The 24,260-nt window shown below is 39.0% G+C and overlaps 1 protein-coding gene and 1 pseudogene across 7 annotated transcripts in view; one reads left to right on the forward strand and one right to left on the reverse strand.

Annotated features, from left to right (window-relative positions):
- VPS13D (vacuolar protein sorting 13 homolog D) overlaps window positions 1-24,260 on the reverse strand; it is a 354,551-nt gene that overhangs the window by 213,288 nt on the left and 117,003 nt on the right. For all 7 annotated transcript variants that reach the window (XM_077151248.1, XM_077151249.1, XM_077151246.1 and 4 more), the window contains 3 exons: window positions 23,185-23,391; window positions 21,911-22,000; window positions 1,055-1,195 (listed from right to left, as the gene is read on the reverse strand). In XM_077151248.1, the coding sequence (XP_077007363.1) occupies window positions 1,055-1,195; window positions 21,911-22,000; window positions 23,185-23,391 (438 nt within the window). The remainder of the gene's footprint in view (window positions 1-1,054; window positions 1,196-21,910; window positions 22,001-23,184; window positions 23,392-24,260) is intronic.
- LOC143655125 (ubiquitin carboxyl-terminal hydrolase 14 pseudogene) lies at window positions 1,376-9,549 on the forward strand (annotated as a pseudogene).

The following is a 24,260-nucleotide window of genomic DNA, read 5'->3' on the forward strand; positions in this document are numbered from 1 at the left end:
CAGGGAAACCTTTTGGAAGATATTTTAAAACAGACAAATGCTCATCAGAAATACCAACAAGAACCTTTTTGTTTGAAGTAAGCGCCTGTTTATTGCAGTTTTTCAAAGTATACCACAAACTTTGTATAAACTTTCAGATTAATAGATCATGTAAAACAACATGAGGTCAATTTACTATTACATGGTAACATTAATATCCAGAAAAGTGAATGAAATCTTATCATTTAAAGCCCTGGCTTTAAATTTTTTGGATTAACAGACAATGATCTCATTTCACTACATGTTCTCTCCTTACTTTGACGTGGGGCAAGGCAATCCATATCTGAATAACTAGCCTCAATTCAACACACACAATGAAGGAAATTCACAAGATGTGCAACAGTATATGTTATCATTCAGAGATAACAGTATTACCAAAAATACTCAGTAGATTGGTCATTCAAACAGTTAATATGAGTTTTCATAACTACCTGATTGTATGATAATCTTACTCTCCTTTTAGATGACAGGAATGTAACGATAGAGTGGTTCAGATTCACTACATCTAATCCAAGAACGTACACTCTTTGTTGCCAAAGAAGCTTTCAGAATACACACTAGCTTTGGCAACCCTTTTAACAAAGTTATTTTCATATTAAGTCAACTTAATTTGATGGGAAATAGCACAGGCATCTTCTCCTCCTCTAAAGATAAGGCCAAATCACCCCTTTTTCAGAATTATTCTGTGAATAACCCAAAAGAAGTAACTAAACTCACTCCGAGGACATACTAAACCCTTGGGAGCAAGGTTTGTGGGAAGAAAGCTCATCGTGGACACTTATGTTTCCCAAGTAATCCAGGCTCTTACTTGCTCAATGTTGGCATTAATAGAGGATGACAACTCTGGGGCACTGGCTTGAAAAGAATGATGAGGACATGACAGGAAAGCAGCCATGATAAATAAGCAATGTCTGGCATGGGACCAAGTATTTGCTTAACCAAGATTAATAGTCTTCCAGACAAGGGACTTGTGTACAGAAAGGTACCAATCTTCTAAAGACAAGTTTTCACTCACCAATTAGTACAGAAGTGATATTGATATCCAAACGGGTTTTGGCCTTGGCTTCCAGTTTCAGTCGAGGAGGATGGAGACGACTAGCTGCCTGTTTTTGCCAAGATACAGAACATGGCCATGGCTCAACAAATGGCTCCCAGCCTAAAAGAACACAGGAAATAAGACACGTGCTCAGCAGATATCCAGAGTTTAAAGGAGAATACTGTTCACAAAAGTTCAGCAAAAACAAACTATAGCTTAATAGCTTGTGATTTCCAATTTAATACAATGAAAGCAGTCTCTTTAGATACAAGTTGTCCTACAGATAGCTGGACTGTCTAGATGACAGTAGTGAAAGAGGATATATGTATCCCCACATGTTCTTCCAGAGGTGGTTGGAAGGAGGTCAGAGAGTACCTGTTATTGATCTGTATTCAAGATGGAAAAATGAGTCTCACACTTAGGTTGGAAAAGTAATACAGTGCAGAGGATTGTGAGAAGGCAGTGGAATAGAGAACTCCAGGGCTCAGTCCTTCTACCAGAATAACTACTAAATAGGAAGAAAATGCCTGAAACAAATATTTTGAAATTCCAGAGGCCCAAAGAACACTGTACAACATCCAGGGAAAAGCAGGAGGAAGAGGCTGATAATATACAAAAAAGAACAGTAAAATGCTCTCTCTGCATAGTAGCAATAAGCACTCATCCCCCACTCTTGTGGCAAGGTGGGGTCCAGCCCCTGGCTGGCTCACTAGTAACAGAAAGGGACATAAAAATCCTCTTTCTCAAAAGCAGGGGTGAGCATGGCTGTTCACAGCTTTTGATTAGCAAATTCATACCACTGGGGCCAGCTATTAGGGTAGCCGTTGTTTCAATCTCTCCCAGACAAAGGCAGAAGGCACTGTTTCAACCCTCCACAGACAAGGGCAGTAGTGGTGGAGACTTAAAGATGCTATACTTCTTCATGGTTGCAGTGGACAGTTAGCTGATGTCAGCTTTGGAGAGCCACGGGAGGAGCTCTGGGTGCTCTTCCTGATGCCCTCCCTAGGGCACTTTACAGTCAGTCTGTGCCCCCTTTGTGGGTCCCTGGTCCTGTTTTAACTGGCAAAGACCGATTTGGGAAGGTGTACCTTCCTCCCAGAATTTGCACTCCAGGTAAAAGCAGCTTGAGGTTATAAAAGGACTATAAAAATCAATAGAGACAGACAGTCTGTGACAAAGGCTTCTGGTTTCAAATACCCAGAGAAGGAGCTCTGCATCCTGGGAAATAGAGGGGACAACCAAAACCCTGTATACAGGGTAACTCAAAAAAGAAAAAGCCCAGGACAAGACAGAGACCCAAAGAAGACACGGAAAACCCTGCACACTGAACTCGCCTTGAGGAGACATTCCTGATAGGAGGGCTGAAGCTCAAGAAAATCTCTTATCACCACCTGGCTACAAAAATAAGAAACAGACAGACATCTAAGGGAATAAGCCTAAGAGTTAACAACTTTAATTACTAAAATGTACAGTGTGCAGCCTGTCACTATGCTGCCACAACAGCTTCTTCCCACTTATTCCCCTTTGCAGGTTCTGCCAGGCCAGGTCTCCAACACTACTGCCTCCCCTCCCCTCACTCCCCAACGTTCCACTCTACTCCATTACTGTACAATAGAGAAAGGAGAAATTGGAAGGCAGAGAACTGAATACTGATGAACCTCCAATGGTTTTTCAAGACTTAGCTTTTTGCACTGACTGAAGTCCAGCCAACCAGAAAGTTATGGTGAAAAGAAAAACACTGAGGGATGATTGGGGAAACATCAAGATAAAAAACGGGAACTCTTCAACTAATGATGGAGTCAGCAGATGCTCTCACTGGTAAACTTTCAGTTAAAATTGGCTTCGTAGAAGACATAACAGAAAAAGTTTCTATGTGCTATGGAATTACGACACGGGTTGACAAAAATTGGTAACATATGACACATTAATGTCACAGTTCAGTGTATCTGGACTAGCATGAACTCAAAGATGCCCTTAAAAGGTAGGGCAGGCGTGTTGAGAGCTTCAGGGAAAATGGCTTCATCAGGTATATTACTGCAGTCCTCAGAGAACTGTTTAACTCCAAGGATGAAACTTCTAGTATTCTACCTATTATTCTACTGTATTTTTATTTTTTGCTTTTTTTTAAAACTTTTTTATTGTATCGCATGACATATACAAAGCAAAGAAAATAAAAAGCAATAAATTTCAAAGCACTCTTCAAAAACTGGTTAGATTCTTATGCATCAAGTAGATATCATCTTGTTATTCAAGACGTAATGGAGAGGCTGGAGGGAACTGTCTGAAAATGTAGAGCTGTGTTCCAGTAGCCATGTTTCTTGAGGGTGATTGAATAATGATACAGCTGTCACAATGTGACTGTGTGATTGTGAAAACCGTGTGTCTGATGCTCCTTTTATCTACCTTGTCAACAAAGGAGTAAAACATATGGAATAAAAATAAACAATAGGGGGGACACATGCTAAAATAAATTTAGTTTAAATGCTAGTGATCAATGAAAGCAAGGGGTAAGGGGTATGGTAGGTATAATCTTTTTTTTTTCTTTCCTGTGTTCATTTTATTTCTTTTTCTGAATTAATGCAAATGTTCTAAGAAATGATGAATATGCAACGAAATGACAATATTGTGAATTACTGATTATGTATGTTGTTTTATTTTGTTTATTTTTTTAATAAATAAATTAAAAAAAAAAAAACTGGTTAGAGGACAGATCCCAGCATTTGTCATGAGCTACCATACAATGCTCTCATATTTTTCCTTCTACCTGCTTCAGAATATAGGAAGCCAGAGGGCTTAAATATTTTTTTGTCATCACAATTGACATTTTTTCCCCATCTTTTATTGTGAAAAATAACATATGTACAAAAAAGCTTTAAATTTCAAAGCACAACACCACAATTAGTTGTAGAACATATTTCAGACTTTGACATGGGTTACAATTTCACAACTTTAGGTTTTTACTTCTAGCTGCTCTAAAATACTGGGCATTAAAAGAGATATCAAGTTAATGATTCAGCATTCATATTCATTTGTTCAGTCCTATCTTCTATGTATAATTCCACCATCACATTTTATCTTTACATACCTCTCTTTAGGGGTGTTTTGGCTATGGCAATTTGAAATTTTTGATATTGGAAGGGTCTGTCACTAATATGGGGTAGGGAGATGGAACTATCTGATGTTCTGGAGAGGCTGGTCTAGGTTTCAGGACTTATCTGGACCAGGCACCCATTTGGAGGTTGTAGGTTTCTGGAAAGATATTCTAGTGCCTGGAACCCTTGTTGGATCTTAGATATTGCCCTAGGTGTTCTTTAGGATTGGCTGGAGTGGTCCTGGTTGGGGGTAGACAGGTTATGATGGGTAGCAAGGTCTACCTGAAGCTTACATAAAAGCAACTTCCAGAGTAGCCTCTCAACTCTATTTGAACCCTCTCTGCCACTGATACTTTATTAATCACACTTCTTTTCCCTCTTTTCGTCAGGATGGAATTGTTGATTCCACAGTGCCATGTCTGAATTCAACCCTGGGAGTCATCTCCCACATTGCCAGGAAGACTTTCACCCCCAGATCTCATGTCCCACATACGGGAGAGGGCAATAATTTCACTTGCAGAGTTGGACTTAGAGAGACTGAGACAACAACAGAGGTCCTCCAGAAGTAACTCTCAGGCATGTCTATAGGTAGTCTAAGCTTCTCTACTACCTACATAAGCTTCAAAGAATAAGACTCATGATCAGGGGCATGGCCTATTGATTTGGGTGTCCCTAAGGTTTGAGACAGTATCAGCGAATTCCCTGATGGTAAGGTTTAATAGTTCCATATGCTTTCACCCCTCCCTCAGGGGACTTGGGCATACTTTTTGATTATCTGCTTAACATATTCTAGGATGTTTCCAGGCATTACAATAATCTATACAGGATTAAAGGACCTCTTTTTCATTCTGTGCTCCCTGTGTTTAAGTTGTTCAAAAGAGCCATACAGATAGGTTGAATTAAATTATGCATTACAGAAAATTTCAGTTTCAGATCAAATAAAACTTTCTTCCATAGGTCTCAAGGAGTATGTAGGTCTCAAGGAGTACGTGTGGTTCTAAAATACAGACACTGTCTTCCTTACCCCTATGTTCTAAATTAGTTTAACCCCAACCTGTTCATTTATATAAAACAGCATCTCAAAATCCAGAAATATTAATCACCACTCTGGAGTTAATGTGTTTGCTCTAAAAGCTTACAATAGGCCCCTGTTTTCTATATGCATTTTCTAAAGGTGACCATACCATTGTTGTTCTTTTGTTTCTGGCTTATTTTGTCTCACCAAATGTCCCAAATGTTCATTCATGCCTCACGACTTTCTTTTTATAGCAGCACCTTTGTTCATAAGTATACACCATCGTTCGCCAATCTACTTCTGTCAGTGCATCCTTCAGCCACCTGCATTCATTGGGCATTGTGTAGAAGGCCCAAAGGTCACAGTCCATCAACATTCTCAATTTTAAATCATTTCATTGTTCCCAAGAGAAAGAAATAAAACCAATAAACACATCCTCGCCAAATAGGAAATCTAAACCTCTTCTTAACTCTTGTCCCTTACCCCATTATTTACCTCTGCTATTGCTGTGGTAGTGCTGATGATTTCTTTTGAACACAGCTTACAACATGCAAGAGCAGTGTTCCCCTTGTACCCTGGACTTAAACACTCTTTATACAAGAATCATATCTTTAAAGTAATTCTTACGAGAACTAATTCATATTTCTAGTGTGAATCAGTGGGATACGCAGGTCTATACAACCCCTTTCAATCTTGTTCATCTTCAGTATGGTAATAATACTTCTAGACCCACTAGAGAATCAACTTTGCTCCTATCTGTTCCTTTACATTGGAGTTCAATTTCATTAGCTATCAGTTTACCCATCTCTCTAGTTTCTACGTATCTCTAAGTCTCCTATATTCTGTATCATAAGCCTCTGATTATACTTTCATGCTGGTCATAAAAGTGGAATCACACAATATCTATCCTTTAGTGTCTAGCTAATTTAGCTCAGCATTATGTCCTCAAGGCTCATCCATCTTGTCACGTGCTTCAGGATGTCATTTTGTCTTACTGCTGTATAATATTCCATCGTATGTATATACCACATTTTGTTGATCCACTCATCTGTTGATGGACATTTGGTTTGTTTCCATCTTTTGGCAATTGTGAATAATGCTGCTATGAACATTGGTGTACAAATGTCTGTTTCTGTCGTTGCTTTCAGCTTTTCTGGGTATATATCAAGTAGTACTATTGCTGGGTCATAGGACAGCTTGATATTTAGTTTCCTAAGGAACTGCCAGTCTTCCATAGTGGCTGTACCATTAAACATTCCCACCAGCAGTGCATAAGTGTCCCAGTTTCTCCACATCCTCTCTAACATTTATAGTTTCCTATTTGTTTAATAGCAGCCATTGTTATAGGAGCGAAGTGGTGTATCATTGTAGTCTTGATCTGCATTTCCCTTATAGCCAATGAAAATGAGCATCTCTTCATGTGCTTTTAAAGAACAACCTGTATTTGCTCTTCAGAAGAATGCTTATTCATATGTTTAGCCCATTTTATAATTGTGTTGTTTTTTCTTTTGTTGTTGAGTTGTACAATTTCTTTGTATATACAGGAAATCAAAGTTTTACCTGATATGTGATTTCCAAATATTTTCTCCCACTGAGTTGGCTGCCTCTTCACTTTTTGACAGTCTTTTGTGGTGCAGAAACATTTGATTTTGAAGAGTTCCTATTTATCTATTTTTTCTTTTGTTGCTTGTGCTTTGGGTGTAAAGTTGAGGAAGCTACCTCCTATTACTAGGTCTTGAAGATGTTGCCCTACATTTTCTTCTAGAAGTTTTATGGTGCTAGTTCTTATATTTAGGTGTTTGTGCCACTTTGAGTTAATTTTTGTGTAGGGTGTAAGATAGGGGTCCTCTTTCATTCTCTTGGCTTTTGATATCCAGTTCTTCCATACCCAATTATTGAAAAGATTATTGTGTCCCAGTTCAGAGGATTTGGGGACCTTGTCATAAATCAATTGACCATAGTTTTGGTGGTCTATATCTGCACTCTGATTCTATTCCATTCATCAATGCTTCTGTCTTTGTGCTAGTACCATGCTGCTATTTTTTTAAACTTATTTTTATTGTATAGTATAGCATATATACAAAGCAAAGAAATAAAAAAGCGATAGTTTTCAAAGCACTCTTCAACAAGCGGTTTCAGGACAGATCCCAGAGTTTGTCATGGGCTACATACAATGCTCTCATATTTTTCCTTCTACCTGCTCCAGAGTATAGGAGGCTAGAGGGCATAAATATATTTTTATCATCACAATTGACTTTTTTTTTCTCTTCTTTTTTGTGAGCAATAACATATATACAAAAAAGTATAAATTTCAAAGCACAGCACCACAATTAGTTGTAGAACATATTTCAGACTTTGACCTGGGTTACAATTCCACATTTTAAGTTTTTACTTTTAGCTGCTCTAAAATACTGGAGACTAAAAAAGACATCAATTTAATGACTCAGCATTCACATTCATTTGTTAAGTCCTATCTTCTATGCATAATTCCACTATCACCTTTGGTCTGCCCATCCCTCTCTTTAGGGTTGTTCTAAAGTTTTGCAGTTCTAAAATTTAGGCAGTTCCAAACTTTTGACGTTGGAAGGGTCTATCACTAATATGAGGTAGGGAGATAGAACTATCTGATGTTCTGGAAAGGCTGGTCTACGATTCAGGACTTATCTGGACCAGGGGCCCATCTGGAGGCTGTAGGTTTCTGGAAAGTTACTCTATGCCTGGAACCCTTGGAGGATCTTATATACCATTGTGGCTTTATAATAGGATTTCAAGTCAGGGAGTCTCAATTATCCCACTTCATTCTTCTTTTTTAGGATGCTTTTAGCTATTCGGTGTTTCTTTCCCTTCCAGATGAATTTGGTAGTTAGCTTTTCCAAATCTTCAAAGTAGGTTGTTGGAATTATGATGGTACTGTGTTGAATCTGCAGATCAATTTGGGGGAGAATTGACATTTAACTATATTTAGCCTTCCTATCCATGAGGAGGGAATATCTTTTCACCTATTAAGATCTCCTTTGATTTCTTTTAGCAATGTTATGCATTTTCTGTGTACAAGTCCTTTATGTCCCTAGCTAAGTTCATTGCTAAGTATCTGATTCTTTTAGTTGCTATTTTGAATAGAATTTCTTCCTTGACTGACTCCTCAGCTAGGTCATTGCTTGTATAGAAATGTTACTGATTTTTACACATTGATTTTATATTCCACCACCTTAATGAATTTGTTTATTAGCTCAAGAAACTTTGCTGTAGATGTCTCAGGATCTTCCAGGTATAGTACCATATCATCTGCAAATAAGGAGTTTTACTTCTTCCTGTCCAATCTGGATGCCTTTTATTTCTTTGTCCTGCCTGACTGCTCTAGCCAGAACTAGCACAATGTTGAATAATAGTGGTGACAGTGAGCATGCTTGTCTTGTACCTGATCTTAAGGGGAAAGCTTTCAATCTTTCTCTCCATTGAGTACAATGCTGGCTATCAGTTTTTCATATATTTTAACAGGATGCAAATAAACATTGAATACACACGATGCAAGTATTACAACAGAAATTGGAATGATGATTATGTTAAAGAAACAGATTTTTCACTATATCAGCAGTGATACCTTCTAAAATGAAAAGTTTAATGGATCAGTTCTTTGGTGCTGAGCTTGAAAGTACTATGAAATAAACAGAAACAGAAGAAGTCACTAAAGGAAAGGAAAATCAGCTTCAGCTTAAATGCTTTATCAGTCAAGAAGTCAAGTATCTTTTGACAGGACTTAAATAGCAACTGCAGGAAGAAATCCCTAAGTCTCCAACATTGCGAAGAAATGCTTTGTATATCAAACCTTCCAAACTCAACAGGCTACCTGCTTACTTGACTGTTTAGATGGTTTGATTTTTTTTATAAAGAGAAGGAATCTATGAATGCCAAAGTTTTCAAGGATGTTACGTTTCCTCTTATGTTGGAAGTGTACAAAGTATGTACACCAGAACATCAAGAGAAAATGATCCCTTTTCAATCAAAATGCAAGGATCTAAAAGACTAAAAAAGTGAATCAAAAGCCAAACAAAAAAGACAAAAAAAGGAGTTCCCCGGAAGGAAGTTAAATATGAGCCTTTAACTTTTGCTTATGATACTGGCACCAATAACTGTGGATACTATGGATTAGAGGCAGAGCTAAAACATGAGGGAAGGCCTATTTCTTCAGGTCATTATGTATCGTAAGTGAAAAGGAAACAAGATGAATGGATTAAGTTTGATGATGATGAGGTCAGCACTGTTCTATCAGAGGATATTTTTGGCTTTGTGGGGCTGGAGGCTTGTATATAGCTTATGTTCCACTCTATGGGCCTCACAGAGTTGAAATATTAGAAAAGGAAAGTTAACAGTAATCTTTTTAGCTATTTACGCTTAGGTGTGAAACGTTACTTGTCGGTAATTTCTATAATCCAAAATTTTAGAGGAAGATACTTTTGTGGTTTTATGTTTCCCTTGATGTGGAACAAAAGAGGGCAGAAGCAGGCTTGAAAGCCACTCCAAGTATCAACCTAAAACATCAGAGCAAAAATAAAGTTATCTTTGGACTGTGCTGCCCTGTGTCAAAGGTGCCACGAAGACGTTTTTAAAAGGCTTATTTCTTGCATAATTTTTTTTAAAATTCTGGGTTGACTACATGGGACATGACTCCCAGGGCTGTAAATCTCCCTGGCAACATGGGACAGAAATCCCAGGATGAGCCAGGACCCGGTATCAAGGGATTGAGAAAACCTTCTTGACCAAAAAGGGGAAGACAGAAATGAGACAAAATAAAGTATCAGTGGACGAGAGATTTCAAACGGAGTTGAGAGGATATCCCTGGAGGCTATTCGTACACATTATATAGATATTCCCTTTTTAGTTTATGGTGTGTTAGAGTGGCTGGAGGGAAGCACCTGAAATTGCAGAGCTGTGTTTCAGCAGCCTTGATTCTTGAAGATGACTGTATAATGATATAGCTTTTACAATGTGACTGTGTGATTGTAAAAACCTTGTGTCTGATGCTCCTTTTATCTATGGGATGGACAGATGAGTAAAAAATATGGATAAAAAATAAACAAGTAATAGTAGGAACAAAGGTTAAAATAAATTGAGTAGATGGAAATACTAGTGGTCATGAAAGGAAGGGGTAAGGGGTATGGGATGTATGAGGTTTTTTTTTTTTTTTTCTTTCTTTTTCTGGAGTGATGCAAATGTTGAAAAGAAATGATCGTGGTGACGAACACTCAACTATGTGATGATATTGTGAGCCACTGATTGTACACCATGTATGGAATGTTTGTTTGTTAAGAATGTTTCTATTTTTGTAAGTTGTCTTATCAATAAAAATATTTAAAAAAAAAATTCTGGGTTTAAATGCCTCTCAAACACGACCTTCTATGATTTTTCTCCCAGCCTTTCTCAATCCAAGATTTTGTACCCAAGTGTATATTGCAGAACTATTACCCCCTTATCTGTTGTTCTTCTTGCATGGTTCAAATTACCATTCATAGCTGCTAACATTTGCCACAACTAACAAAAATATTGCCAGGAAGGAAGAAAGGAAAAGTGTGGTTCTAACTGTGTAAACTCAGTGCTGCCATCAGCATGCCATGGAAACATAGATAAGCAAAGATTTGTCCAGCCTGACAGGCTCACCAGGTCTGTTATGTTGTTGGCTTTTTATGACTTTAAAATAAATTGTGATTAGCAACAGCACATTTGATTATACATTTATTAAGTCTCTCTTTGATGTACCATGGTTTGAAAATTTTACAGGCAATGCTTTTGTAGAAATCAGCCTTTAAAAAATGTTGACAAGCTCTAGTTATTTTTTAGAGGAGGATTTTTAATAAAACATAATAAAATAAAAATTAAAAAGATACAGTGTGCAACAGAAGAGTACAAGATAAAGAAATAGGAAATGACGTCTCATCTATAGGGAGAAGATAAAAACAGAGAAAGCACCAAAGAAAAAGACGAGAATGTGGACACACAGAACAAAGCCTTTAAAAATGATCTTAAAAATACTCGAGGAGATGAAAGAAACCACAGAGAAAGAACTAAAGGATATCAAGAAAACAATGAATGAGCAAATAAAGAGTTTTAGTAGAGATATAAATTTCAAAAAGAAACTACACAGAACTAAAGGAGCTGAAGACCACACTAACTGAAATGAAAAATGCCCCAGAGGGTCTCAAGAGCAGACTGGAGCTGGCAGAAGAAACAGGCAATGAGCTTGAAGACAAGACACTCAAAATGAGTCAAGCTGAAGAGCGGAAAGAAAAAAGAAATATTAAAAGCAAAAATATCCTAAGTGACCTCTGGGACACAATCAAGAACACCAATATACACATTATGCAGAAGTAGTCAAAGAAAAGACAGAGAACATCTCAAACTTAGCAAAAGATATAAATATTAAAGATAGGCTAGAAAACACCTAAGATAAACATGGAGAAAAATACACCCAATCATATACTGATTACACTGTCAAATGCAAAAGACAGGAGAAAGTTCTGAAAGCCGGAAGAAAAAGGCAACTTGTTACATACAAGGGAGTTCCTATTAGACTGAGTGCTGATTTCTCATCAAAAACCATGGAGGCAAGAACGCAGCGGTTTGAAATGCTTACGGTGCTGAAGAAAAACAACAACCAGCCAAGAATTTTATACCCAGCAAGACTCTCTTTCAAAAATGAGGTAGAGATTAAAACATTCTCAGTGAAACAAAAGCTGAGTGAGTTCATCACCACTAGACCGGCCCTACAAGTCATACTAATGAGAATTCCTCAGATGAAAAGGAACAGAAACTTGACTTAAAGCAACATAAGGAAATAAAGACCTGTGATAAAGGTAACCATTTGGGTAATAATAAATGGCAGTATTATTGTAGTGTATTGTTTGGTATGTAACTCTGCTTCTTATTTCTTACAAGTACTAAAATGCAAATGCATAAATAGTAACAATGAATCTAAGTTTTTGGATGTACAATTTATAAACACATAAGTAGTAACAAGTCCAAAAAAAAAAGGTGCGGGGGCAGAGGAGTATGGGAAAACTATAGGTACATACTATGAAGCTACGTTGGTATCAAATCAAATATGATTGTTATATATTTAGGACATTAAATTTTAACCCCATGGTAATTACAAAGAAAATAAATGAGAACTGTATCCAGACAGAAATGAGAAAGCCCTCAATATGGTATAACACAAAAAAGCAAATACATATAAACATACATAGGCAGTAACAGCAATGTTCATAGTGGCATTATTACAACTGCCAAAAGATGGAAGCAACCCAAGTATCCATCACCCCATGACTGGACAAATAAAATGCTACATAAAGTGGGATATTAGTCAGCTGTAGGAAGCAATGAAGTCCTGATACGTGTGACAACTTGGATAAACCTTGAAGACATCATGTTGAGTGAAATAAGCCAGATACAGAAGGACAAATATTGTATGATCTCAATGATTTGAAACAATTAGAATGAGTAAACTCATAAGATCAGAATCTAGAATATAGGTTACCGGGGACATGGTGGGGGGTAGGGAATGGGGAGTTAAAGTTTAAAGTATACAAAGTTTCTATTTAGGTTGATTGCAAGTTTTAGTAATGGATAGTAACAACAGTAGTGTAACACTGTGAATATGATTAACAGCACTGAAATATATATCTGAATATGATTAAAAGGGGAAATGTTAGATTGTATAAATGCTAACAGAATAAAAAATTTTTTTAAAAATCCATGGAACTACACTACACACGGAACCCTAAATTAAACCATGAACTTTAATAGTAAATTATAAAAATGAGCTACAATCATTATAACAAATGTTCTGCACTAATGTAAGGTGTCAATGGTGGGGTGCTGTGATGGTTCGGTTCTAGTGTCAACTTGGCCAGGTGATGGTGCCCAGTTGTTTGGTCAGGCAAACACAGGTCTAACCATTACACAAAGACATTTCATGGCTGGCTGATAAACCAGAAGACTGGTTTATTAAATCATCAGTCAACTGACTGGATCTGTGACTGGTCACATCTACCATCAACTAAAGGTACCCTTACCTCAAGATAATCCAATCAGTTGGATTTAATCCAATCAGGTAAAGACTTTTAAGGGAGGAGAGAGATTTTTCACTGTTGGTAAAACATCACTCCACCATTCTGTGCAATTCATCAAGACCCTTGATCAGAGCTGCCAGCCTCACAATCTGCCCTACGAATTTTGGACTCCTGCATCCCCACAGTTGCATGAGACACATTTATAAATCTTACATTTGCAGTATCTCTAGAGAACCCTGATGAATTCAGCTTGGTACCGGCAGTCGTTCTTGAGAAACAGAATCTTAAAAATGTTTTTTTGCAATTGGCTTTCTACTCTGATTAGATTCAAAGGCATTAATGACTCTATTTCCAATAATCAATATGGCACTGACAGTCAATGGTATAAGTGGGCAACAGAGACAAGCACAATTATCACAATTTGATTCTGTTAATTGTATGCTCATACTAGGCAAGGCTCTGGGTAAGAGCATTTTTGACACCTTAACAGAGTTTTGCGGAATTAAGAGTTACAACAGTGTTGGTTGGTTGTTCTTAGAAATGCTGGATATAGTTATGGGAAAGAGATGAGGTGAAGGCCTCAAATTTGGAATTTAAATGCTACATGAAAGATGTGCTGGGTGTTTGCTAGATAGACCTATAATAGTCTGTTCTGAATAAACAGCCACCCCACCCTCAGCCTGCCCTGAGGAAAACAGTCACACAATCTCCAGCCTGCCTTGAGGAAACAGCTTCCCAGCCTCCAGTCTGCCCTGAGGAGTCTCCCATCCAATTTCCACCTAAAGAGATTAATCCCTCAGTGCCTGCTAAGCATGTAACCACCTCCCCTGGTAAAACAACCCTCGTCTTCTGTCTGGAGTGATTAATCCTGTTTCACCAGATAAAACTGCAAAAGAATAGCAAGGTAATTAATTGGCTTGAAAGACACTTCTAATTCTTTTCATGACCCACCCCTGCCACCCCTCTTTTCTTCAAGACCTATAAACTAGTCTAAAGTCACAGCAGGTCCCAAAAGGTGAGGTACAAAGTGTGAACTATGGGGAGGTATACTATACTTCAAAAGAACTTTATGAGTTTTCCGACCTATATAGACAGATAACAGGGGAATATGTGTGGGATTGGATATTAAGGGTGCAGGAAAATGGAAGGAATATAAAGTCAGATCAAGCTGAACTTACTGATATGGGCCCACTAAGCATAGATTCTGTATTCAGTGCTGAGGCTCAAAGGGCTAGAAAGAGCCTTAACAGTTTGTTTGGGTAGTTGGCTGAAACATGGGTCAAAAGATAGCCGACATTACCTGAAGTCAAAACTCCAAAACTGCCGTGGTATAATGTAGATGAGGGGATCCAAAGGCTTAGAGAGACTGGAATATGTGATGGTTAAGTTCTGGTGTCAAGCTGGCCAAATGATTATGTCCAGTTGTCTGGTCAGGCAAGCAATGGTCTGACAATTGCTGCAAGGATATTTAGTGGCTGGTTGATAAACTGAAGGATGGTATATTAAATCATCAATCAGTTGATTGCATCTGTGGCTGATTACATCCACGATCAACTAAGGTGTGCCTCCCACAACAAGATAATTCAGTCAGCTGAAGGCTTTTAAGGGAGAAGAGAGACTCTTTCACTGCTTATTAAGCCAGAAAGCCTCTCTTGAGGAGTTTGTACAGACCCTGTGAGCTGTCAGCTTCACAGGCTGCCCTACGGATTTTGGAGTCTTTCATTCCATGCCTGCATGAGACACTTTTATAAATCTTGTATTTACAGATATCTCCTGGTGGTTCTGTTTCTCTAGAGACCCCTGACTAACACAAAATGTTAGAGCGGGTATAGCATGAAAGATCTGCTTACACACCCCAGGAGTATCCAGCAGACACACTTTTTACCAGAACTTTGAGGAATAAATTTGTGAGACTAGCTCCATTGTCCCTGAACTCTTCACCCTACAGAACTCTTCACCCTTCACTGTAGGTTAGATATTACTGTGGGAACTGCTGTCACTGAGCTGGAATCCTTAAACACAATGGGGATGATTGGATTCTGAGTTGGCAGAAGCCATGCGGCAACAATTAATCACCACAGACATGGTGGGCATGGCCACCATAATGGACAGCAGACAAAGCAGCAGTCAAAATAATCTGACTCTCAGAGACTTAGGTGTTGACTATAGACCATGGGGTACCCTAGGGTGTTGGAGAGTAGATCATGGGGAACCAAGAAGTAAAATAGAAGGGCAGTCTACTAAATTATTGTTTCAGCCATTTGAGCAGAACAGTTCTAGGTCAAGTTAACAGAGAGTCACAGCCCCTTAATCAATTCCCAGACTTGAGACAGTTTACAGACCCACAGCCCCTTGAATGAGGGGAACACTAGGTACCCTTGGGGAAGGACCCTGTTACACAGTAAAAAATTTATGCTGTTACTCTTCCTCCCAGGCTCTCCCAAGAGAGGTACAGCCTTATACCAGGGTAAATGTGCACTGGGGAAAGGAAATGATCAGATATTATAGGTATTACTAGACAATAGCTCAAAAATGACAAATTCCAGGAGACCCTAAACATCACTCTGGACCACCAATCTGAGTAGGGGCTTATGGAGGTCAGTTGATCAATGGAGTTTTAGTTCAGTTCCATTTCACAGTGGATCCCATGGGTCCCCAGACTCATTCTGTGGTTCTTTCCCCCATTCCAGAATGCATAATTGGAATGAACATAACAGCAACCGGCAGATTCATCACATTAGTTCCCTGACTCATAGAATGAGGGCTACTGTGGTAGGAAAGACCAGATGGAAGCCACTAGAACTGCCCTACCCAGCAAAATAGTAAATGAGAAGCAAAACCGGATTCCTGGAGGGCATGCAGACATTAGTGATACTCTTAAGGACTTGAAGGATGCAGGGGTCCATCCACCACATCCCCCATCCAACTTCTCCTTTTTGGTCTGTGCAGAAAACAGATGGGTCTTGGAGGATGACAGTGGATGATCATAAACTTAACCAAGTGGTGACTTGGTTAAGGCTGTTGTGATCCCACATCTGTTGTTTCAGATGCAGGATCTCTGCTTAAGCAAATCAATACATAACCTGGTACCGAGTATGCAGCTATTGATCTGGAAAATGCTTTTTTCTCAATCGTAGTTAGTAAGGACCACCAGAAACAGTTTGCATTCAGCTGGCAAGACCAGCAGTATATCTTCACCATCCCACTCAGTGGCATGTCAACTCTGTAGCCTTGTGTCACAATCTTGTTCAGAGGGAACTCAATTGTTTCTTCCTCCCACAAGACATCACACTGGTCCATTATAATGATATCATGCCGACTGAACCTAGTAAGCAAGAAGTACCAACTACTCTAGATGTATTGGTAAAGCATTTGCATGTCAGAGAATGGGAAATAAATCCAACAAAAATACAGCGGCCTTCCACCTCAGTGAAATTTCTAGGTATCCAGTGGTGTGGGGAATGCTGAGATATTCCTTCTAAGATAAAGGATAAGCTTTTGCATCTGGCCCCTTCTATGACCAAAAAAGAGGCACAATGCCTAGTTGGCCTCTTGAGATTTTGGAGACAACATATTTCTCATTTGGGTGTGCTACTCTGGCCCATTTACCAAGTGACCAGAAAATCTACTAGTTTTGAGTAGGTACCAGAATAAGAGGAGGCTCTGTGACAGGTCCAGTCTACTGTGCAAGTTGCTCTGCTACTTGGGCCCTATGATCCAGCAGACCCAATGGTGCTGAACTGTCAACAGCTAACAGAAGTGCTGTCTGGAGTCACTGGCAGGCCTTTATGGGAGAATCACAATGCAGGTTCATAGGATTGTGGAGTAAAGCCGTACCATCCTCTGCAGATAACTACTTTCCCTTTGAAAAACACCTTTTGGCCTGCTACTAGGCCACAGTAAAGACTGAATGCTTAAACCTTGGGCCTCATAAATTATAACAAGACCTGAATTGCCTATCTTGTGCTGGGTGTTTTCTGACCCACCAAGCCATAAAGTTGGGAGTACGCAGCAGCGCTCCATCATAAAATGGAAATGGTATATAAGAGACAGGACTCAAGCAGGTCCTGAAGGCACAAGTAAGTTACACAAGGAAGTGGTCCAAATGCCCATGGCCCCCACTCCTGTCACATTACATTCTCTTTCCCAGACCAGAGCTACGGCCTCTTGGGGAGTTCCTTACAGTCAGCTGACTGAGGATGATAAAACTCGGGCCTAGTTTACAGATGGTTCTGCATGATATGCAGGGACCACATGAAAATGGACAGCTACAGCACTACAGCCCCTTTCTGGGATGTCCTTGAAGGACAATGGTGAGGGGAAATCCTCCCAGTGGGTAGAACTTCAAACAGTGTACCTGGTTGGTCATTTTGCTTGGAAGGAGAATTGGTCAGAGGTGCATATGTATGCTAACTCATGGGCTGTTGCTAATGGTTTCATTGGATGGTCAGGCTCTTGGAAGGAGCATGATTAGAAAATTGGTGACAAAGAAGTCTGGGGAAGAGGAACGTGGATACATCTTTCTGAGTGGACAAAAAACATGTAGACATCTGTGTGCTATGTGAATGCTCAACAGAGGGTGACTCCAGCAGAGGGAAGTTTTAATAATCAGGTGGAAAAGATGACCCATTGTGTGGATACAAGTCATCCTTTTTCCCTAGCCACCCTTGCCATTGCCCAGTGACCTCATGAACAAAGTGGGCATGGTGGTAGGGACAGAAGTTATGCATGGGCTCAGCAACATGGACTGACCAAGGCTGACCTGGCTATGGCCACTGCTATGTGTCCAATCTGCCAGCAGCAGAGGCCCATTCTCAGTCCCCAATATTGTACCATTCCCCAAGGTGATCAGCCTGCTACCTGGTGGCAGGATGATTACATTGGACCACTTCCATCAAGGAAGGGGCAGTGATTTATTCTAACTGGATTAGACACATATTTTCTATATGGGTTTGCCTTCCCTGCAGACAATGCTTCTGCCAAAACTACCATCTGTGGACTTATGGAATGCCTTATATATTGTCAAGGTATTCCACACAGCACTGCTTCTGAGCAAGGAACCCACTTCATGCTGGAATGGGCATATGCTCATGGAATTCTCTGGTCTTTCCATGCTCCCCATCATCCAGAGGCAGCTGGGTGGATAGAATGGTAGAATGGCCTTTTGAAGACCCAATTACAGTGTCAACTAGTGGCAATACCTTGCAAGGCTGGGGCAATGTGTTCCAGGAGGCTGTGTATGCTCTGAATCCACTCTATGGAGCTGTTTCTCCCATAGCCAGGATTCACAGGTCCATGAATCAAGGGGTAGAAATGGGAGTGGTACAACTTACTATCACCCCTAGTGATCCAGAAGAAAAAAATTTGCCTTCTGCCCCTGAAACCTTAAGCTCTCAGGTCTTAGTTCCAAAGGGAGGAGTGTGCCTACCAGAAGACACAACAATGACTCCATTGAACTGAAAGTTAAGTCTGCCACCTAGCCACTTCGGGCTTCTCATGCCTCTCGATCAACAAGCAAGGGGATTACTATATTGGCTGGGATGACTGATCCTGACTATCTATCAAGGGGAAATAGGACTGCAACTACACAATGGAGGTAAAGAAGAATTTTCTTGGAATATAGCAGTCCTCTAGGGTACTTCTTAGTACTACCATGCCCTGTGATTAAAGCAATGGAAAACTACAACAATCCAATGCAGGCAGGACTACCAATGGCCCAGAAACTTCAGGAATGAAGACTCGGATCACCCCACCAGGTAAAGAATGGCAGCCAGTTGAAGTGCTTGCTGAAGGTAAAGGGAACATGAAGGTATCAGTAAATATGAACTACAACCATATGACCAGTTGCAGAAATGAGGACTGTGATGGTATGAATATTTCCTCCTCGTTTTGTTATGAGTATGTTTCTATTTGTACAGAAAGCAAATACTTGTTTTCTTCTTATCATATGACATAAATAGTACTGTTCATGTTATATTATTTAAGTTACAAGATACCAAGTTTAAGACTGAATGTTCCCTAAAGACTTGTACCTGTTCTGGACAGATCTAGTACATTTCTAGTTGTACACAGGAGAGCTGAGTATTGTTACACACAACATATTTCTGTTACTGTGTTTATTTAGAGATTAAGAATGGTTTAAGGTGACATGTATGGCTGCCAAGTTGACAAGGGGTCGACTGTGACAGTTGGGTTCAGGTGTCAACTTGGCCAGGAGATAGTTTCCAGCTGTCTAGTCAGGTAAGCACTGGCCAAATCATTACTGCAAGGGTATTTCAAGGCTGGCTGATAAAGTAGAAGGCTGGTTTATTAAATTATTAGTCAGTTGATTATGTCTGTGACTAATTACATCTACCATGAACTATGGGCATGATTTCCATGATTGAAAGAATCTAATCAGTCGAATTTAATCCAGTTGAAGGCTTTTAAGGGAGAAGAGAGAATTTTCAGTTTCTTCAGGCAGCAAGCCTTTCCTACCTAGTTCGTCAAGACCCTACATCGGACTTGCCAGTCTCACAGCCTGCCCTACGAATTCTGGACTCTTGTATTCCCACAACTGCATAAGACACTTTTATAAATCTCATAGTTAGAGATATCTCCTGTCGGTTCTGTTTCTCTAGAGAACCTTGACTAATACAGGTGGTATTAGGAATCCCGTGTTTAATGCATGATTGTTCTATAAAGTCACAACTTATCTAATAAAGGAAAAAAAAGGAGGAAAAAAAAGCAATATAGAGAGATAAACAACTATTAAATCTAGTTTTCCTGGTTACATCAATAATCTATTAGTTAAGTGAACTAGGTATCTTTGGAAGCCCATTAACTTGATTCAAAATTTTTTTAAACTGAAACCATGTCATGTGTACAAAAGGTATATAAAGAACATATGTACAGTTTAAAGAATAATAATACCTCAAGTATTCATGTACCCACTATTCAGCATAAGAAATAGAAAATCACTAATTCTTGTGAAGCCCAAGTGCCACTATGCCATCTCGTTCTCCTCCTTCCCACCAATTTTCTCCTACCCAACTCCAGGTAGCCAATAGCTTAAACTTTTAGTTAATTATTCCCTTGCTCTTTCTTTATAGTTTTACCACACACGTATGTATTTCTTAAGAACATACTGATTAGTTTTTACCTAAATGGAATCCCAGTGTATACATTCTTTTGCAACTTTCTACTTTTGCTCAACATATTTTTGAAATTCATTCATACTGATGCATGTATCAATACTACATTCTTTTGTTTCACAGAATAAGTTATCTACTAACAAAAGTGCCACAATGTACTTATCCATTCTACTGTTGAGAGACATTCAGTTGATTCCAGTTTTATTACTATTAGGAAAAACACTACCATATGTAGTCTTGTACACAATTTCCCAGTACACATAGCCATGAGTATTGCTGATTTGTTGGGTGTTCTCATACTCAGCTTTACTAGTCATGCCAAATCGTTCTCCAAAGTGGTTGTTTCAATTTACAATTCTAATAGCAGGAAATAGGAGTTGTATGTCTCATATCCTCACCAATACTTAGCATCACCACACTTAATTTTTGCCAACTGTTAAGTATGAAATGGCATCTCGCTGTGATTTTAAAGACTTAAATTTCTAAGGCCAATTAATTTTTACTAAATTTCTGTATGCATTCACTCAATCAGCCATAGAGCAGCTGATTTACCCATCCAAATACAATCCAGCATGTGGCTTAGAAGTATGTACATTAGCCTCTTCACAACATTTATTACTTAGTGACCTGACTATGTTCATACAATTTTAAAAAGGAAGCAATATTTGGTTGGAGAAAACAAATGCGTCTCAGAGAAATAGCTACCATGTGCCCTGCAAGTTTCTCTCAGCCAGCATGATTTGGACCATTATTCCAAAGTTAAACATTTTGAACAATTAGGAAATAAGGGTGCAACCAGAACAGAGATGGAAAATTTAAATGTCACATGAACTCCAGATCAGCAGCAGCACAGCAAATAGAGGCTCAATTTCTCACTGAATTCTAAGGGAGTTCATACTTAGGCTTAAAGCCTTAGACTGCGTGACAATCTGTTTCTCTGTCCATGCCTACTTAGAATTCTGATAGGGACTCCTCTAAAATCTCTTAAGGCAAAAAACTTCTTCACTCAAACTGCTTGGCCCCAGAATATAATCGTTCCTGAATGTCAAGCTGTATAGACCCTCTCCTTGTTCTTCCCAATGGAAGGAAAGAATATCCAAATTTTACATCACTTTAAAAAGTAATTTATTCTGATTAAGTGTGTTCTGTCTGGGGAGAAGGTAGGGTCGATTATACCTTATCATACAGTTTTAATATACTTCTAATGAAACAAACAAGTCCAACAGGAAGTAAGGAGATTCTCCACTGAAACTCAGCTAACAGGGCCAAACAAAAGATCCTTTGCAATAGAGCAAGTTCACATGTGGTATAAGCATAACTCCAGGAACAAAAAGAATTAACTATAAAAGTGTTCTTTTTAAACAACTCAATTGCAATACGTAAGTTTTTAGAAAAGTAAGAAATTTCTATCTTTTGTGTTGATGCAATCAATTGCATTCCTTTCCCTCATACAAAATGTATATAGCAATTGGTTCAGGCAATCATTTAAATTTATTTTTTAAATCCCACAATAATAAATGCTTTATACTGACCTGACAGGGCACGGTTATAATAATCTCCAGAAAGGGTGAAGTGGGCATAGCCTTCAGGGTTAGTTCTCATATGCTGAAGAAAATTCAGACCTGCAATGAGAGTGAATCTTATTGCAGCAGTGGAGTAGGGGCAACCAAAGCTAGTTTTTGGAGATAAATCATATTAACAAGGTGTCAGTGGTAGTGATAGCTAATATGGATGGTCTCAAATTAAAATACATGCAATGTTGACATTTGTTCATCACAGATCTTAAAAATTAATTTTGATTTTTTAAAACACTGTATTAAAATATTAGTAATATTGAGTTTTGGGTGCCCCCTTAAAAGTTGGGCCTGGGGCAAGTGCCTCGTTTGCCTCCCCCTAATCCCAGACCTGGCACCCAGGTATATCCAAACCCTGTAGAAACATAAAAAGTTATTTTATCTACATTTTTACCTGAGTATCTGAAAAGAAAGTAGCATTGTAAGGGCACTCAAGTCCTGACAAATATTAGCTCCAAATTTTAAGATTACTATAGAAAAACAAGAATCCATTCTCAGTAGAGGAAATGGTCAAAACTCCAGTTATTACTTTCAATCAGGGAAAAGGAAAACCTTCACAGTGTACAAAAGGTTGGATTAAAGCCCCCAAACCAAATTTTACTTGAAGAAGAGGCTGGTAAGACCAAAACAATGGAAAATTAAAAGTCAACACAGCAGTGAGATTTTCATTTTCTTCCCCAGAATCTTTCTCTAGCACTGCGGGCAAACATGCACCTTAGGGTAAAAAGGTCATGACCTTGGCCCCCATTCTCCTGAAGTTCACCTCCCAAGTTAACAGTGTTTCATTTCTACTATGGCTTGATGGAGCAAACTCTGAGGTAAGATTTCTAACCAAATTGTTTCTTTAATTTTCAAGACATGAAGAGGGTTGAAGCATTATTCCCTGAACTTCTCTTTTAAATGCCTTTTGTAACAGTACCCACTACAATATTTAGAGTCATTAAAAGAAAAACTAAAAATAGGGAGCTCAGGAATTATTTAGCTAGACTTGTTAATATAACAGAAATTTCATCAATGAAATTTCTATTTTCCCAAGTTATGCTGAAGGGCAGATATGGCAAATAAATACAGATTTCTTAAAAATGTACTTAATGAAGAACAGATGTATTATCCAAATTTCGTTCATACTACAAACTAGAGGAGAGTATGAGTAACACAAAAGATAGGCCCTAAATTATTCAGCAATCACTGAAAATATTCAAGAAGAAGCTGAGAATCAGGAAAATACTCACGGGAAAAAGTGAGCTCGGCAAGAGGAACGTCACAATCCATGCAATCATCGATAACACAGATGCACATGCTCTCGGCTTTAATCTCCACGCCAGAGATCCACTGTGCGGCTCCAATTCCCTGGGTGTCTCGGCTTTTAGAGGCCAGAGAAAGAGACTTCAGAGGCTCAGCATTCTTAAACAACCAACTTGCTGCCTTTTTCAATTGGCCTTTCAAGAAAATGAAAGGTGATCAGTTCAACCAGTTCTGATAGCTACTCTAGCAACTTATAGAGGAAAAGGAAAAACAAAGTTTATAGGATCGACTGGATAGCCCAAGAGAGCCTGGATTCCCAGATGTATTCCTAGATTAAAAAAAAAAAAAAAAAAAGCACAGTAGGGAATTTTGCTTTTAAGTGAATAGAACAAAACACTCTTCATTGTGTACCTTCCACACAAGTGTCCAGTACGTTTCATGACCTGGCTCAAATGCCTCCAGAAGACCATCTCCCCTGTATTATGACATCTGGTGAAGGAGAGAAGGAGTAGAGGGACCAAAGTCTAGGTGCCACTTCGTAGTTATTCACTCTTCACTAACGTAGTTCTGCATATGCTGATGTGCTGCTTTGTAACTATCTCAAATTTCTTTAACATTTGTTACTGAGCCAGTAACCCATAGGTAATGGGGACAGAAGGCCTCTCCCTCTGGGCCATGAGGATTCAAAACAAAAAAACAAGGCTAGGTATACAAAAGAGCTCAATGAATGGTCCTTATTACCAGTATCACCACGACTGCCCCAAGCACTATAATAATGGCTAACATTTGCCTTCTTAACAAAAAAAAGTAATAAGGGCAATCGCATGAGAGTAATATGCAACTGCCAAACAAGAGCACTCTGAATACAATCAGATTGCTAAAGCCAAAAAAAAGAAAAGAAGTAAGGCAATGTAACCCCATACTCACAAATCAGAGGCCAGTGCATGGAACAGTGGTAAGCAGTTAATGGCATGGGCTCTGGAGCAAGAGGACCCGACTGCAGATTCTGGTTCTTCTACACTAACTAGCTGATAGATCTTGAGCCAGTTACTCGGTCTCTCTG

The sequence above is a fragment of the Tamandua tetradactyla genome, chromosome 2 (genome assembly GCF_023851605.1).
Source record: "Tamandua tetradactyla isolate mTamTet1 chromosome 2, mTamTet1.pri, whole genome shotgun sequence".
Classification (NCBI taxonomy): domain Eukaryota; kingdom Metazoa; phylum Chordata; class Mammalia; order Pilosa; family Myrmecophagidae; genus Tamandua; species Tamandua tetradactyla.